At 40.3% G+C, this 15935-nt stretch overlaps 1 protein-coding gene across 1 annotated transcript in view; it reads right to left on the minus strand.

Annotated features, from left to right (window-relative positions):
- DDR2 (discoidin domain receptor tyrosine kinase 2) overlaps positions 1-15935 on the minus strand; it is a gene marked incomplete at its 3' end in the record, with an annotated part of 67751 nt that overhangs the window by 35758 nt on the left and 16058 nt on the right. The window contains exons 3-4 of the mRNA XM_081322493.1: positions 3766-3868; positions 1892-2123 (exon numbers count right to left, since the gene is read on the minus strand). Of these exons, the coding sequence (XP_081178619.1) occupies positions 1892-2123; positions 3766-3868 (335 nt within the window). The remainder of the gene's footprint in view (positions 1-1891; positions 2124-3765; positions 3869-15935) is intronic.

A 15935-nucleotide genomic window follows, 5' to 3' on the forward strand; every position in this document is an offset into this window, starting at 1 on the left:
GGTCGGCAGTTTGGCGGGTCGAATCCCAAGTGCCGCGTAACAGAGTGAGTGCCTGTTACTCGTCCCAGCTTCTGCCAACCTAGCAGTTCAAAAGCATGTAAAAATGCAAGTAGAAAAATAAGGACCACTATGGTGGGAAGGTAACAGCGTTCCGTGCGCCTTTGGCGTCTAGTTATGCTGGCCACATGACCACGGAGACGTCCTCGGACAAGCGCTGGCTCTTCGGCTTTGAAATGGAGATGAGCACCAGCCCCTAGAGTTGGAAATGACTAGCACGCATGTGCGGGGGAACCTTTACCTTTACCTTTTACAAGGAGATTGCTAGATTAATAAAATCCCCACCCGACATGATATTTTCGTTAACTCCAGTGCTCTGCAAGAACTTGGTGCCCATGAGCTACTTAGACCACATCTACCATTGTCCATAGTGATCGCATTTGATGAGAGTTGAAATCTAAAATATCTAGAGAACACTAGATTATTTGTTTCTATCCTGCACCATTTTCTTAAAACTAATATACTGCCCATTTGATAGTGCTCTTCTCTATAGTTCTTTCACTATGAAGGAAATAGAAGCTAAAAAGTAATTTGGATCAAAGAAATTATGGAGAACATCTGGCATCTTTTCTATTAAGCATTCCAAGGACAGGAGTTTTGTTAAAACATGCAGTCGAATAATTCCTGTGGTCTGAAGTGGAATGATTGAGTTATAGGTTTTGTACCATAGTGAAAATTAGGCTGTTTTCATTTTGTCAGATCTACAATTCTCAGTGCTAGAATAATAACAGTTGAGTGTGAATAAAACAGATTACTAATTGCAAAAAGAACAGGCCATATAAGTCAACACAGACATATTATATGAATTAACATTTGGATCCAACCAAGGTCCGTTTCTACTTCGAAATGGGGATGACAGAAAAGTCTGCAGGGTGAGAGTGTGTTTTACATGTGCAAACAGGGCAGAAGTTTGATCACATGGTTGTGGTCACCATCAGTTAGCCCTTTGAGGTACACTACTCTAGAGAACTAAAGCTATGCATGGTAATCCTACTTTTATTATAACATTATCGTAACAAAATCTCGCAAGTCTGAATGTACTTCTTCCCTCCCTCTGTTTACCTTGGTGAAAATTAGGGTCTTGTTTGAGATGTTCTGTCAGTTTACATTTCTGCCCTGGACTCAGATTTCTTTTATTTGAGTCCAGGCCAGAAAAACCTGGACTGTGTCTTGATTGTTGCTCTTCCTCCTATACCTCAAGGTTACTCCTTCTCCCATGACACCAACTTGACTTTTTTGAATCCCCTCTAAAGACATCTCCCACTCCCATTCTGTGATGAAAGTTGAGTATGAGATCAAAAGTATTTTACTTCTTCAATCCAAGGATTAAAGATATCAGTTGTGCCATGAACACTTGGCATTCACTCAGTAAATTTTGGACACACTAGTTAAGCAACATCGTACATTCTTTATGCCTGTCCTTTATAAGGCTAACTCAAACAGCTCCTCACAGTTACTTTCTGTTAATAGTGATCACAGATCAGCTCAGACTTTCGATTGTAGAACCCAGAGTGAAAATCATGGACACTACACATTCAAAAATAAATTTTTAAACATTTTATCAAAGTTCATCAATTTTTGATATTTCTTGAAAATCACAGCCATGTTTGACCAAAACTATTTGATACCTGCTAATATACACTTTATGCTGGCAATAACTCTGCCTTCTTTAGAGACAGTCTTCACAATCGGATAGGTTGTCTCCCATTTAGAGAGAGAAAATAAATAAATAAATAAATAAAGTCTAAAATGATGCAGTCTTTAAATACAACCAGATGTTTCATGCGTAATAATGGACAATAATATTAACAATCTCCTTCTCTTCCTTTCTTACCTGCCTTCCATGCCTGTTTTGCCAAGAAATCCAGCGGGTGCCATCCCGGCTGTAATTAATTTTGTACATTGGAGCAAATTCATTGCCATGACCTCCTGCATGCCGGCCTTGTGTCCCTACTAAGGTGATAAAATGCAGCTCGTGTAAATCAACCTCCAGGAACTCCTTGAGATCATCAGGTTCCACAGGGACTTCAGGGCACCATGCACCATCACCATCTTCTGATCCTAGTCTAAGGAAAAGCAGAGGGGGGAAAAAATCACCGTTGTTGTCCATCATCCCAAAGCTATATCTTTATTTTTCAAGCCTCTATGCCAGGGGTGTCAAACTCAATTTCATTGAGGGCCACATCAGCATTGCGGTTGCCCTCAGGGGGCCGGATAGGTATGGCCAGGGTGGGTGTGGCCTACTGGGTGGGCGTGGCTAGAGTGCGTATGGCCTACTGGGTGGGCGTGGCCAGCTCTACATCGTTTGCATCAAGGGTGCCTATGGGGGCCTGGGCAGGAGTGGGACAGATCTGAGGGTCTCTGGCAGAAGGAGGGTCTCTGGGCCAGGGCCAAGGCAGTAGGGGCCGTTCCCTCACTGTTTCCAGGATGGCTTCGCGGGCCACATGAAACCACTTCGTGGGCCGGATCTGGCCCCTGGGCCTTGTGTTTGACATGTCTGCTCTATGCATTGCCAACTATGTTGTACTATCTAGTTGCCTTATTATCTGAAGAGCAAGCTCCAGAACTTCTTTTTTCAGTGCTTTTCTATGCATATGACCCAAGTTTCTCAAATCCCATTCAGCATGAACTCATGGCAATGATGTTGTTGATGAAAGAAACATATTAAAACATACAAGACTGGGAACTAAAACCCTAGTTTGAAATGTGAGATCAACTGACAAGTCTAGAACTACAAGACTATCATGAGGTCCAATTACTGTATGTTGTCCAAATGCATGCGCGGAATGATTTTCAACTTATTCCAGCTAATTGCAGAAAAATGCAAACAACTCAGGAGACAGTGTAATGAGTTATTTAGCCTCTTAAACTAAATTAATTGAAATCTCTAAAACAACATGTGACGCCCCAGATCTAAGTATGCAGCATGAAACTGAAGCTGATGAAATATGACATGATAATTATATGTTGAAATTGGTGCTTTCTGTTGTATCATGTTTGCTTCCATTTTATTTGTTCCTGAAAGTTTTTAAACAAAATAAAGTCATGTAGGACACAGGGCTTGCCAGGTTCCCCAAAATGTATCTAAGGCGGCATTGTTTCATGTTCATGACCACACTTGTATCTAGCATCTATAGGGAATGTGTGTAAAGAGGACTAAGGCATCCTAAAACTACAAAAATACTTTTCTATAGCTCAGAAAACAAATCTCCTTCATTCATAATGATGCTGATAATCAAGGGCTACACTTTTATTTACAATATTCAAATATTAAGCCAAAAGATAACCTGTATTTTTTTTAAAAAAACTCTACATATTTGTTGAGGGGCCTAAACCAGAGGTTCCCAACTTTTTTGGGCACCAGGGACTGGTTCTGTGGAGAAAGATTTTTTCATGGACCAGAGAGAGCGTGGTTTTGTGTGCTGCCTGCAACCTATGGATGGGTCTTTGTTTGTACAGACCGGTTGCTGACATGCCATGGCCTGCTACTGGTCCATGGAATGGGGGCTGGGGACCCCTGGCCTAAACCATGGATAGTCATTAGTCTAGCCATGCTGATTTTATTATCATAACCCTAAACCTAACCCTAACCGCTTCTCTGGATACCATATTGTAAAACTTCTAAGTTAACTAGAGACATTTACAGCTGTAGGCAATCTTTTACATCAGTCTAGTTGGCTAAGACACCCAGGTTCCTATCATTTTTACCTTCCATACTTGGCTGCTGTGGATTCAGACCATTGGCTTGAAGCAGAAATGTCTTCATCAGGAATGTGCCCACCTGACATGCCTAAGGGGTAGCGACAGATAGCTGCAGAAAAAGAGATAGGAAGAAGATAGGAAGATATATCATTCACTTATAAATGGGTAGTGGGAATTTAAACCTCCATGGCAGACCCCCCTCTTCTTCCAAAAATTTCCCAATAAAAGGTACTTTTGATAGGCTGTTACGAATCAGGCCAGACTTCTAACCTGGAGGGTGGTGGGAATTGGCCGCTTTATCCAGAACAGCTCTGTTCAGCTCAGCTTTCAGTAAACAGAAAGGAAAAGGTTTGGGGATCTTATTGCCCCAAACATAGAACTTAGTAACGCCTATTGAGCCAATCTTGAAATACAAAGCATAGCAATTGTAACAGCACAGCCAGGTTGGTGTAAGGTGGCAAGAATTAGGAGACAGCATCTTTCCTGATTAACAAATTTTATTTAAAGGCATGTGCTTTTGTAAGTTGCAGCTCACCATCAAATGTATAACATAGCTAAACTGATGTAGAATTTAAATTTGGGAAGGGAAGATGGGTTGGTTAAGCAAATTACATGTGAGACAAATTGCAAGTACCTTTTCAAGTAACAATTATAATGTGTTAACAACTCATTGTGTTTGTTGGTACTTTCTGAGATGACCTTTTGATCTATGTGAATCCAGCAATTTCTTGCTTGATGGTGGTTTTAAAGTTGTGCATTCTTCAACATAGAAAGGTTTTAATAAGAAATTGCATTATAAAATTAGTCACACGATATTTTAGCTATATAAAGGAGGTTATTCAGAAAATATATAATATAAAGAATAAAATATAAAGAAAACAACATGAAGCAACAATTATATTCACAATTCAAAATTGGGAATAAAATGAACATAAAATAATATATAAAATAAAATCAATATAATGCAAACACAAAAGAGCTGATTTTAACAAACTCAAAGAGAGCTTGGGAAAGAGACGGATGAAAATCCTAGAGGGGAAAACAACTCAAGAAGCTTGGGAAACTCTGAAAAATATGATCATAAAAGCCCAGTCCAGCACAATACCACTGATAAAGAAAAGAAATCTAAGAAGAAACCAGCATGGCTGCACAAAGATCTCTCTGATAAACTCAAAGACAAAAAGGACAAGTATAAAAAATGGAAAGAGGGACACATAACTAAGGCAGAATATAAGCAGATAGTCAAGAATCTACAAAGATGAAGTCAGGAAATCAAAGGCTCAGAATGAACAAAGGCTTGCAACAACAATCAAAGATAATAAAAAAAAGTTTCTTTCAACATATAAATAACAAGCAAAAAAATCAAGGAAGCAGTCGGTCCACTAAAGAAAGAAGACGACAAGGAAGTAACAGGCAGCAGAGAGAAAGCAGAGCTGCTTAATGCATTCTTTACATCAGTCTTCTTCACACAAAAAAGAAATTATAGCCCTACCTACCAAAAATATAACTGTAAAAGACAGACTAGAAATAAAAGTTAAAATAAGCAAAAAAAATGGTAAGAGAACACCTGTCTGATCTTGATGAATATAAATCACCAGGACCTGACAGATTACATCCCAGAGTTCTAAAGGAGTTGGCAGATGTCATCTAAGAACCATTGTACAATATCTTTCAAAACTCCTGGAGCACCAGGGAAATACCAAAGGACTGGAAAAGAGCTGATGTAGTTCCCATCTTCAAAAAAGGGAGAAAAAACCCCCCAGATCCAATCAGCCTAACATCAATATCTGGTAAGATACTGGAAAAGATAATAAAAAAAAACAGATCTGCGAACACCAAGAAAAGTCCAAGAAAAATATTAGCTGTGAATGAACAGATAATTATTGAGGCTATCAATTATTATGCAATGTAACACTAATACTGTTTGGTTCTGATAGACGAGGACTCAGAGCAGTTTGGTAATAACTGGTTTATTGAATACACATAAGTCAACTAGCAACTGTCAAATGTTGCAACCTTTTATAGTGGAACTGTTTGAACTGTAACCAATCAGCAGCGTTTATTTTCCCGCTTCTTGCTCATTGCAGCCAATGATTGCAGCAGAATCTCCCGCTCTAATCCAGCAAATACTGCAGGCTGCAATTCCCTTGTTAATAACTATGTACATACACAACACCCCTTACCCCCCAGTTGTTGTTATTTGTGAACAAAGTCTTTTAAGTATTTTGGAGGCCTGTGAATCCTAGAAGGGTATCTATTGCCCTGGCAGCTGGGGACACCTTTACCAGGTAGTCTGCTTGGCTGATTGTCTGTGTTGGACCTGGACTCTTGGTTGCCTGACTCTGATGTTCCCCAATTGCTAATTTGTGAATTTGTGTTTGTTTGTGTTTGAAGATCAGTAGTGGCTGGCCTACTCCTCAAGGGTGTTACCCAATTGAACTGCCTAGCTTGTTGTTGTTGGTTATCAGAGGCTGAGTTATCTTGCAATTCGGCTTCCCCACTACCCGGCGTGTTGTTATCACTGACCCTGAATGTACTGTTCCCCCCAAATCTGTTTTGATCCCCTTCTTCTGGTACGCATCCACTGGTTCTCTTTCTTAACTGATCTATGTGTCTCTTGCTGCTCCAATTCCCTTCCCCCTCAATAGTGTATGACAGGGGGCCCAGAATTTCAGTAATCACCCCTGGGATCCATTTATCCCCGGATGCATAGTTTCTGGCCCATATCAAATCCCCCACTTTGAATGTTCTATTAGGAATGTCCGATTCAGCACTTGGTGGAAGTCTGTCTGGGTGTAATCTGTCCAATTTGGTGGTTAGTCTTCTACCCCACCTCATTTCAGCTGGACTTTTGCCGGTGGCAGTACATGGGGTCGTGTGTTGGGTCAGCAAGAACTCGGCCAGTCTTTGATGCCAGTCACCTCGGATGATTCTTTTTAATGCGTCCTTCGTGGTCCTCACGTTACGTTCAGCCAAGCCATTGGACGATGGGTGGAAGGGTGCTGATGTCTTGTGCTTAATCGAGTTGGCCTTGAGGAAATCCTGGAATTCAACAGATGTGAATTGTGGCCCGTTGTCAGACACAAGTATATCAGGTAACCCATGAGTGGCAAAGAGGCCCCTTAATACCTGTATGGTCTTACCGGAAGTCATGGAACTGACTGGTACTACCTCTAACCATCTGGAGAAACTGTCCACAACCACCAAAAATGTCACCCCTTGGAAGGGTCCAGCGAAATCAATATGAATCCTGGACCACGGATTCCTAGCTAACTCCCATTTATGCGTGCGGATGTGTTGTTGTTCAGGCCTAGAGCGTTGACACTGATGGCAATTGGCAACACATTCCTCAATGTTATTGTCCAGACCTGGCCACCATAAGTGGCTCCTAGCTAACGCCTTCATGCGTACTACACCTGGGTGACCCTCGTGTAATTCTACTAGGATAGCAGGCCTATGGATTTCAGGAATAACCACGCGGTTTCCCCACAGTAAACATCCCAAATGAACTGATAGTTCATTTTTCCTTCTGACATATGGGATGTATTTGGCATCCGGATTGGTATTAGGCCACCCACTTAGAACCCAAGCCAATATCCTCCTTAGAATTGGGTCGGAGTTTGTTGCCACAGCTATATCCTTGGCTGTTAAGGGCCAGTCCGGGATGTCTTGTAGGGACATTATTTGCCCCACAGGGGCAGGGTCATCCTCAGTTATGTTTAAAGGCAACCTGCTCAGAGCGTCCGCGTGCCCCATGTCCTTGCCAGGTCTGTATTGGAGAGAGAACGAATATGCTGAGAGGAAGATGGACCATCTCAGCATTCGGGGTGACATGATTTGGGGAGTCTGTTTATCCGTGGTGAATAGTCCCAACAGGGGTTTGTGGTCAGTTAGTATGGTAAAGTTCCTACCATACAGGTAGTCATGGAACTTTTTAACTCCTGCCACAATTGCCAACGCTTCCCTGTCAATCTGTGCATAATTTCTCTCAGCTTTGGTCAGTGTCCTAGAGTAGTATGCAATTGGTCTTTGTATTCCATGGTTGTCTAAATGGCTGATCACGGCCCCCACACCATAAGGTGAAGCATCACATGCTAGGTAAATGGGTTTATTTTCAATGAAATGGGTTACAGTGGATTGGCTGGAAAGAATGTCTTTTAATGTTTGGAAACTCACCCTATGTTTGTTAAGCCACTGCCATGGGGTTTTTTTTATCTAAGAGCCTATGGAGAGGTTCTGCAATGGCAGCTTTGTGAGGCACAAATGTGTGGTAAAAATTTACTAAACCAAGGAAGGCTTGTAATTCTGCCTTGTTTTTTGGTTCTGGTGCCAATTTAATTGCCTTGATTTTATCAGGGGTAGGGTGAATTCCATTCTTGTCTATTTTAAACCCTAGAAATTCAGTGGACTTAACCCCAATGCTACACTTTTCTTTTTTTAGTTTTAGTCCAGCCCTTCTGAACCTTCCCAATACCTGTTCCAGTCGTTCCACTAACATACCTTCATCTTTTCCAGCTATCAGGACATCATCAAAGTAAGGGCATACACCAGGTATGCCCTTTAAGGTCCTCTCCATCACTTCTTGAAAGATGCCTGGAGCTGCTGCAATACCGAATTGCAGTCTGTGGACCCGGAACGCCCCCTTGTGGGTAACGATCGTCTGTGCTTCTGCAGCCTCTTCAGAAACAGTCAATTGTAAGTACGCATGCGCCAAGTCTAACTTGGCAAACATGGCGCCGTCCTGGATCGTCGCGAGGACCTGTTTCACCGTCGGGACCGGGTAAGCATGTTTTTTCATTCCAATGTTGAGGGTGGCTTTGTAGTCAGCGCAGATTCTCACATCCCCATTAGGTTTGAGGGGTGTGACAATCGGCGTTTCCCACAGGCCTCCCTCAACGGGTTCTAGTACCCCTTGGCCTACAAGCCGGTCGAGCTCGGCCTCGATTTTTTCCTTCAGCGCGAAAGGCACCCTTCGGGCCTTAAGCCTGATGGGTTTCACGGATGGGTCTAGGTTAAATTTAATTGGGGGGCCCTTGTATTTACCAAGAGACCCGTCGAATACGTCTGCAAACTCGTTGCAGACTGATTCGAGGGTCTTATTTTTAATTATTGAATTTATTCCCCCAACCCAAATGCCCAGGGCAGGGAACCAATTAAGGCCAATTAGACTAGTCCTATGCCCTTCAGTAACTATTAAATCTAAGACCCCCTTAAAATTCTTAAATTGAACTCTAGGACTGATTTTCCCTTTTATTTTTATTGGGCTTTTCTGGAAATCTGTTAATTGGATATTTGTTGAAGTCAATGGAATTTTTCTTCCACTTAATTGTTCAATTCTCTCCAGGGTTTCACTGGAGATTATTGACACTGAAGCTCCAGAATCTATCTCCATTCTGCAAGGAACCCCTTGCAGATGGACTATGATTTTTAATTTTCCATCTGGAAAATTGCTGTTTTTCCCTGTCCTCCTGTGACTGACACCTGCCACCTCCCCTAGGTTAGGAATTCTAGCCCTTAATCTAGGGGACTCTTTGCCACTTAAGTAAGGGGTCACCTTACCTTCGGGCCACACATCCACTTCGTTAAGGCGGTTATCTCGAGCGCGGCTCCTGCAGATGGCCTGGATGTGGCCGGTCTTCCCGCAGGCCCTGCACTTTGCGCTCCGGAATCGGCAAGATGCGCGGGGATGGTTGCCTCCACAGCTGCCGCACCGGTTTTGGCTGTCGTTGTCTCTTGGTCGGGTTGCGGTGTCCTTCCAAGGTCGTTGTGCCCCGGTCGCTTGTCTCTGCGGCGTTGCGGTTTGTTGCCGGCGGTTAGGCTCGGGCCCCTCGGTTCTGGTCAGTCTAGGCGCCATTTTACCGAATCGCCTTGAGACTTCGGCGATCTCGTCCTCCCACTGCTGATCCACCTCCCCACAGTCCACATAGCCTTCCTGGTTGATTTCTGACGCCGCTGCCATGCTACTGCGGGGGGGGTCGCGATACCCGGTAGACTCATACGTTAGGAGTTCGTCTATCACCTCCTGCAGATCGCCGGTGGGTTTGGCAATTATTCGGTTTTGTAGCTGTTCATCTCGTAAGCCCAGTACGACTCGGTCCCGAATTCTTATCTCTAAGTTATCGTACTTGCAACGTACTGCGGCTTCCCTGACGGCAGCGACAAATTTTTGGATGGATTCACCCGGTCTCTGGTTCCTTTTCTCGAAGATGCGGCGCCAGAACAGCTCCGATCTTCTAGGCGTGAAGTGGACCTTTAATTTGGCTAAAAGGTCAGCGTAAGGCACACTAGAGACTGGTTGCGGTTGACACAGTCTGACAGCGATTCTGTAGACCGGTGTGCCGCAAATCGTTAATAAAGCTGCCGCCTTTTTCCTGTCGTCAGTGATTCCGTTCACTAACAGGAACCCTTCTACTTGTCCGATGTACTCTTCCCAATCCTCGGGGAAGTTTGGGTCGAATTCCTTCAATGACCCTATTTGCGCCATTCGGAGAATTTCTCTTCGCCGCGGCCACTCGGTTGACTGTGACACGTTTTCAAATTTGCCGCCTTCGCGCAACAAATCGACGATTCTCTGGTCTTCTGTCTATCCCACCTTCGTCGCCAATTTGTTTGGTTCTGATAGACGAGGACTCAGAGCAGTTTGGTAATAACTGGTTTATTGAATACACATAAGTCAACTAGCAACTGTCAAATGTTGCAACCTTTTATAGTGGAACTGTTTGAACTGTAACCAATCAGCAGCGTTTATTTTCCCGCTTCTTGCTCATTGCAGCCAATGATTGCAGCAGAATCTCCCGCTCTAATCCAGCAAATACTGCAGGCTGCAATTCCCTTGTTAATAACTATGTACATACACAACACCTACAGGTTCTACAGTAATGATGATAAAAAAGAAGTATAAATGTGTGAGTTTAATCACCATATCGCCACTGTGGTAGTTTTTAAAATAGAAGAAAAAATTAAAAAGGGGGAAAACACACCTAAAAACAATATAGTAAATTTAATTTCTGAGTTCCCCCTTCTTTGCATTCTCTGTATTCCCACTGACTTGTTGGCTTAATGTTTTGAAACTGTACTCAAAATGTTTTCATTTACCTTGCTGTGCAATATATAATATATGCAGAAGTCATGCTTGCATAACACAGCTTCAAATTCTAAGATACTGTGCATGAGTTTGCATTACTTGTGAATAATAAAATAAAACTTTATTTATCCAAAACTTACATGAAATGAATAATGCTTAAAGACTATCACATAAAACTCTTTGGACTTGTTAAAACCAGTTGCAAATTTCATTTGCAGATTCAGCAAGAGAAATATGCATGCTGTAAAAGAGTAGAAGATCTAATGTTACTTTTACTTATTTAAAAGTAATCTTTATTTAACAAGTTTCAGCTAAGCGTAGTGTAATACTATTAAATTCATTCATCTTCTGATTAAAACACTGCATGAGGTATTTCATTTGGAATTAGATACAGATGTTTCTGTCATTCAGGAATCTGACAAGACTTGAATACAAACACCCGTATTTTTTCATCTTTTTGAAAGTATTTTTATTCAGCTCATTCCAAATATGCATATTGTCTTACTTTCCATAGATGAATTCATTTCCATTGAACCTTGGAAGACTGTAACAATTTTCCATTATTGTTTAGACAGTTGCTTATCTGTTAATTATGAAAAAACCTAGTGTTTCCTAAGCATAAGAAAAGCTTAGATGACAGATTTTCATATGGTGCAGTGGATCCAGGAATATAAAATTTAGTGAAAGTATTTAAGCTAATAGTAACTGAACATTGCACTCTAGGTGGGTTATGTTTAGGGATATGCAAACTTCAAATGCAAATATTAGATTATTTTTTCCCCTAGGGTACCTGTTGTAATTGAATGTTCATAAAGATATTCTTTAAAAACAACTTTCATATACAGCACCTATTTGGGGAACAAAAGAGCTGTATGGTTTAGAATCAATACCAGCAAAGTTTTAAAAATGCAATTCTTAACACAGTTAAGTATTGAACAGAAGCTAAGACTTAAAATGATGGCAACAAAAGGTGATCTTCCGTTCACTCTGAATTACTGCTGTATTTGCATTGCATTGTTTGCCATTCTTTCAGAAATGAGCTTTATAATTTTCAATGATTCTTTTTTAAATTTGTCTTTATCTAAATCAATTTTGACATTTTATCGATTCATCATTTAATCTTATGAAGATCAATACACCTTAACATAAAAAAAAATTCTTGAATCTTTTCACAAGGCTGTATAATAATAATGAACAAAACAATCCATACATTGGAACAGAGGTATTCTTCCAATCCAGGGGAAATGTTAGCATGTTTCTTATCCTTATATCCTCAATTTCCTTTTTTTCTTTTATTTTTAAATGCATTGATTTAAATGTCAATGAATAAAATTAATTTTGTTCAGTACCTTGAGATATATTCTTTTGTCATTTTTTTTCTCTAATAATTTTTTTTAAAAAGTAGGAAAAATTCTCTTCTATTAAATAGACAGAGGGCAATGCTTAAACGTTATATGTGGGGGGCAGGAACCAAGACATGTTGATGTAAAATCAAGACGCAAAATGGAATTCTTTGCAATGATCTTGCTTTTTGAAAATGTGCTAACTGGAAAAAACAGATAACTATTAGTTCTATTTTTCACCTGTGCCATAATCAATGTCTTAGATATCTCCATCATTTGCCAGATATATTTTCATATTGAAGTTTTACCTCTGGACTGTATCCAGTTTCTGCTCTCAATTGCTCAATTTCTAGGAAGCTCACTTCTTCCATGCATTTTGGCCTATGCCTATATATCAAAGAGATGCCTGCCCTGTAGAAAGTTGCGATGGTACCTTAATGGCTTCCTGGAGTTTTCTTTCGGAATCTGTTTCTAAAATAAACCAGCCATCTCATCCAAAAAAATGTGTCCATCCAAGACTTGAGTACTAATTCTTCTGGGGGGGAAAAAGCAACTGCCTAATAATGAAATAATCTTATCAATACTTTTCATCAACTTAGAAGCAGAAAGATGGATTTTGCAAGAAAGGATGTAAAAAAACTGATATTTAAAGAAATGAAACAGAGATCATTTAAAATTTTACTTATTCTTCCAAACAATATCATTTTGCTTTTTGAGCAGTTGACTAAAAATAGAAGTCCTGCTCTCTTTTGAAAGAGCCGCTATTTCACAATTTCCAAGATAGAAAATGGAAGATTTCATCTTATCAGATATCCTGTGATTTACATTTAGTAAGTATATCATCCTTGACTAACTTTATATAAGCATAGAAGTAAAATACAAACTTCAATGTCCCTTGAATATATAATAATTTTCTGTAAGAACATAATACAATACAAGCCAAATTTAATTGTGAATTATTGTTTTGGATAAGCTAGTGTAGCCACTTTTATTTATACTAATTTCAGCCAAACTGAAGCAAAGCTGGTTCTTATAACAACAAAACATTTTAGTAAAATTCTATATATCCATAAACAGTATGTGTATGAGATGCCACTATATAATATTTTTCTTTTCTTTTTCTTTTTTCTGTTAATTGAAGGCAAAAGAAAAACTCCAATATTGATGAATAATTTATGAAAGTTCTAAAGATCTTTTTGTCAGAGACTTTGATATGATTAAAAAAATAGAGAGTCAAATACAAGGGCTTTCCTAAAACCATGTTGTTCTCATATGCATGTTTTTCCCATACAGGTAGTCCCTGCTAAGTGACCAGAATTGGCACTAGCAATTCCGTTGCTAATTGTCATGGTCACTATGTGAAACATCAAGTCTGCAATGAATTTACAACCTCATTTACATTTCAGTTATTAAGCGAGACATCATGTGGCTGCATCCTCTCGTACTGTATTGTGGTGGTATGCTGGTCTGACAGCCGTGAATAGGAAAGCATTACAGAGGGTGGTGAACACAGCACAACACATTGTGGGCTGTCCTCTGACACCACTGGATGACATTGCCAGGGCTCGCTGCCTTGGAAGAGTGAGGAAAATTCTCAGGGATGACTCACACCCTGGACGGTATCTCTTTACTCTCCTACCATCAGGTAGGAGATATAGGAGTATAGCCAGCCGTACCAACAGGCTGAAGAATAGCTTTTATCCATGGGCTGTTAGGCTTTTGAACGGTAAATAATTTTATAAACTTTATGCATGATTGACTTGCGAGGCCAGTGTGTTGTGCAATTAGCTCACATGGTGTAATAAGATGGAGGGTTTGTGTCACTGTGAGTTGTGGTGGTGGGAGCATGAAGGGAGGCTCAGCCAATCTCAATGTATACATGGTTGTACTTTGACAATAAAGGTTCATTCATTCAAAAATCCTGGAGCACTGGAAAAGTACCTGAGGATTGGAAAAGGGCTGATGTGGTTCCCATCTTCAAGAAAGGGGGCATGGGGAAACAGACCCAGGAAACTACAGACCAATCAGTCTAACATTAATACCTGGGAAGATTCTGGAAAAGATAATAAAAAACAGATCTGCGAAAAACTAGAAACTAGTTACAGTATAACTAATAGTCAGCACAGGTTTGTTAAAAACAGATCATGTCAAACCAAACTTATTTCATTCTTGATAAAGTGACTAAATTAGTAGACCAGAAAAACGCTGTGGACATAGTATACTTATATTTCAGTAAGGCCTTTGACAAAGTAGACCATAACCTGCTGCTTAGTAAGCTAGAAAAAGGTGGGCTAGACAACATCACCACCAGATGGAACTGTAGTTGTTATGATCCTACAAGCACTGTTTATAACTGAACTTCCTTCACAAACATATTTCACACACTTCTACATATTACACAAACTGATCACTTTATTGCATGTTACTATGATTATGGAATGTGGAAAGGTTTTTTGAATGCAAATTTGTGCCATACTGCATAATTCTTAGGATGGCTTTTTAGACTTCTAATTCATTTATAATTTTTGAATACTATCATACTATCATACTACCATACTATCACCTCTCATAGCAGCCCCTCAGAAGGGACTTGCAAACTGCTAGAGAAATGTAACAAGTACATTTAGGCTAATGCATTATCATCTAACAATAATTTATTAAATTTATATGCCAGTGATTCTGGGCAGTGGACCATGGAATGGGATCAGTGAAACATGTATGCTTGCAAGTTATTTGTTTTTTTATTATTTGTTTACTTACAAAGATGGGGACATATTATATTGGTGGAAAGACAAGCAAATATTGGTCAGCTTGGAACTAGAGAGCAGAACACCAATTACTGTAGTAAGCAAAAGAACTTTGAAAGATGAAAAACAATTAAATAGAGAGAATATGAAAAAAAATATCGCAATTCCTCAGCATGAAGCATCTGATACTGAAATGGTGGCAGAATCAGTCTGATGCTGCCTCAGCCATGTTAGAGGCTGCTCCACTGCTCTCTACTTTCACAATTCTGTGTTGTTTCCCTCTCCAAAACCCAGGTTGCAGCCAAACCTGCTCTTATAGCACAAGTCTCTCCTTCTGTCATAAGCTGGATCTTCTATGCTAAATCCCCTCTGCTGAATTTTTCAAATTAAAGAATGTCTCAACTAGCATTTCATCTTGGCAGACAGAAGACATGAAGACAAGGGCTAAAACAGCTACAGAAACGCTTCTCCAGAAGCATGATTTATGACAACTTATATGCTTATTTTTTTGCCCTGCATGAAATCGGAGGAAAGGATCGCTGTGGGCCCATTGATTGGCTGCCATCTGGGCAGCATTGATTTAGAAAGGCCTAAAAGTTATGGGTGTGGGTCTGCACACGCATGCACGTATGCAGTGGGCTTCCCAGTAGAAAACAACCAAACCTAAATCAGCGTAACCCCATCATGAAAGCATAAAACAATTTCAAACAAAATGTTGAGTTTAAAAAAAGCTGAAGTAAACATTTAAATGATAAAAAGATGTAATATTTATTTTAAGACATTTATACAGCTTACTATCTGGGCAGCTCACAGAGCAATAGTAACAGAAAATAAACAATAAAAAGACCATCAAAAAACAAACAATTCCTGGTGCCTCAAAACAGTACTGCCCTGTACATGAAGAATCATATAACCACTGGGTCTCAGTCTCATCCTGCATGGGGGAAATGTTGAATTTTTAAGGTCTTCCAGAAGGCCAGAGCAATGGGAGCCTGCCTCATC

Source organism: Vipera berus, assembly GCF_964194415.1.
Source record: "Vipera berus genome assembly, chromosome: 3".
In the NCBI taxonomy this organism is placed as follows: domain Eukaryota; kingdom Metazoa; phylum Chordata; class Lepidosauria; order Squamata; family Viperidae; genus Vipera; species Vipera berus.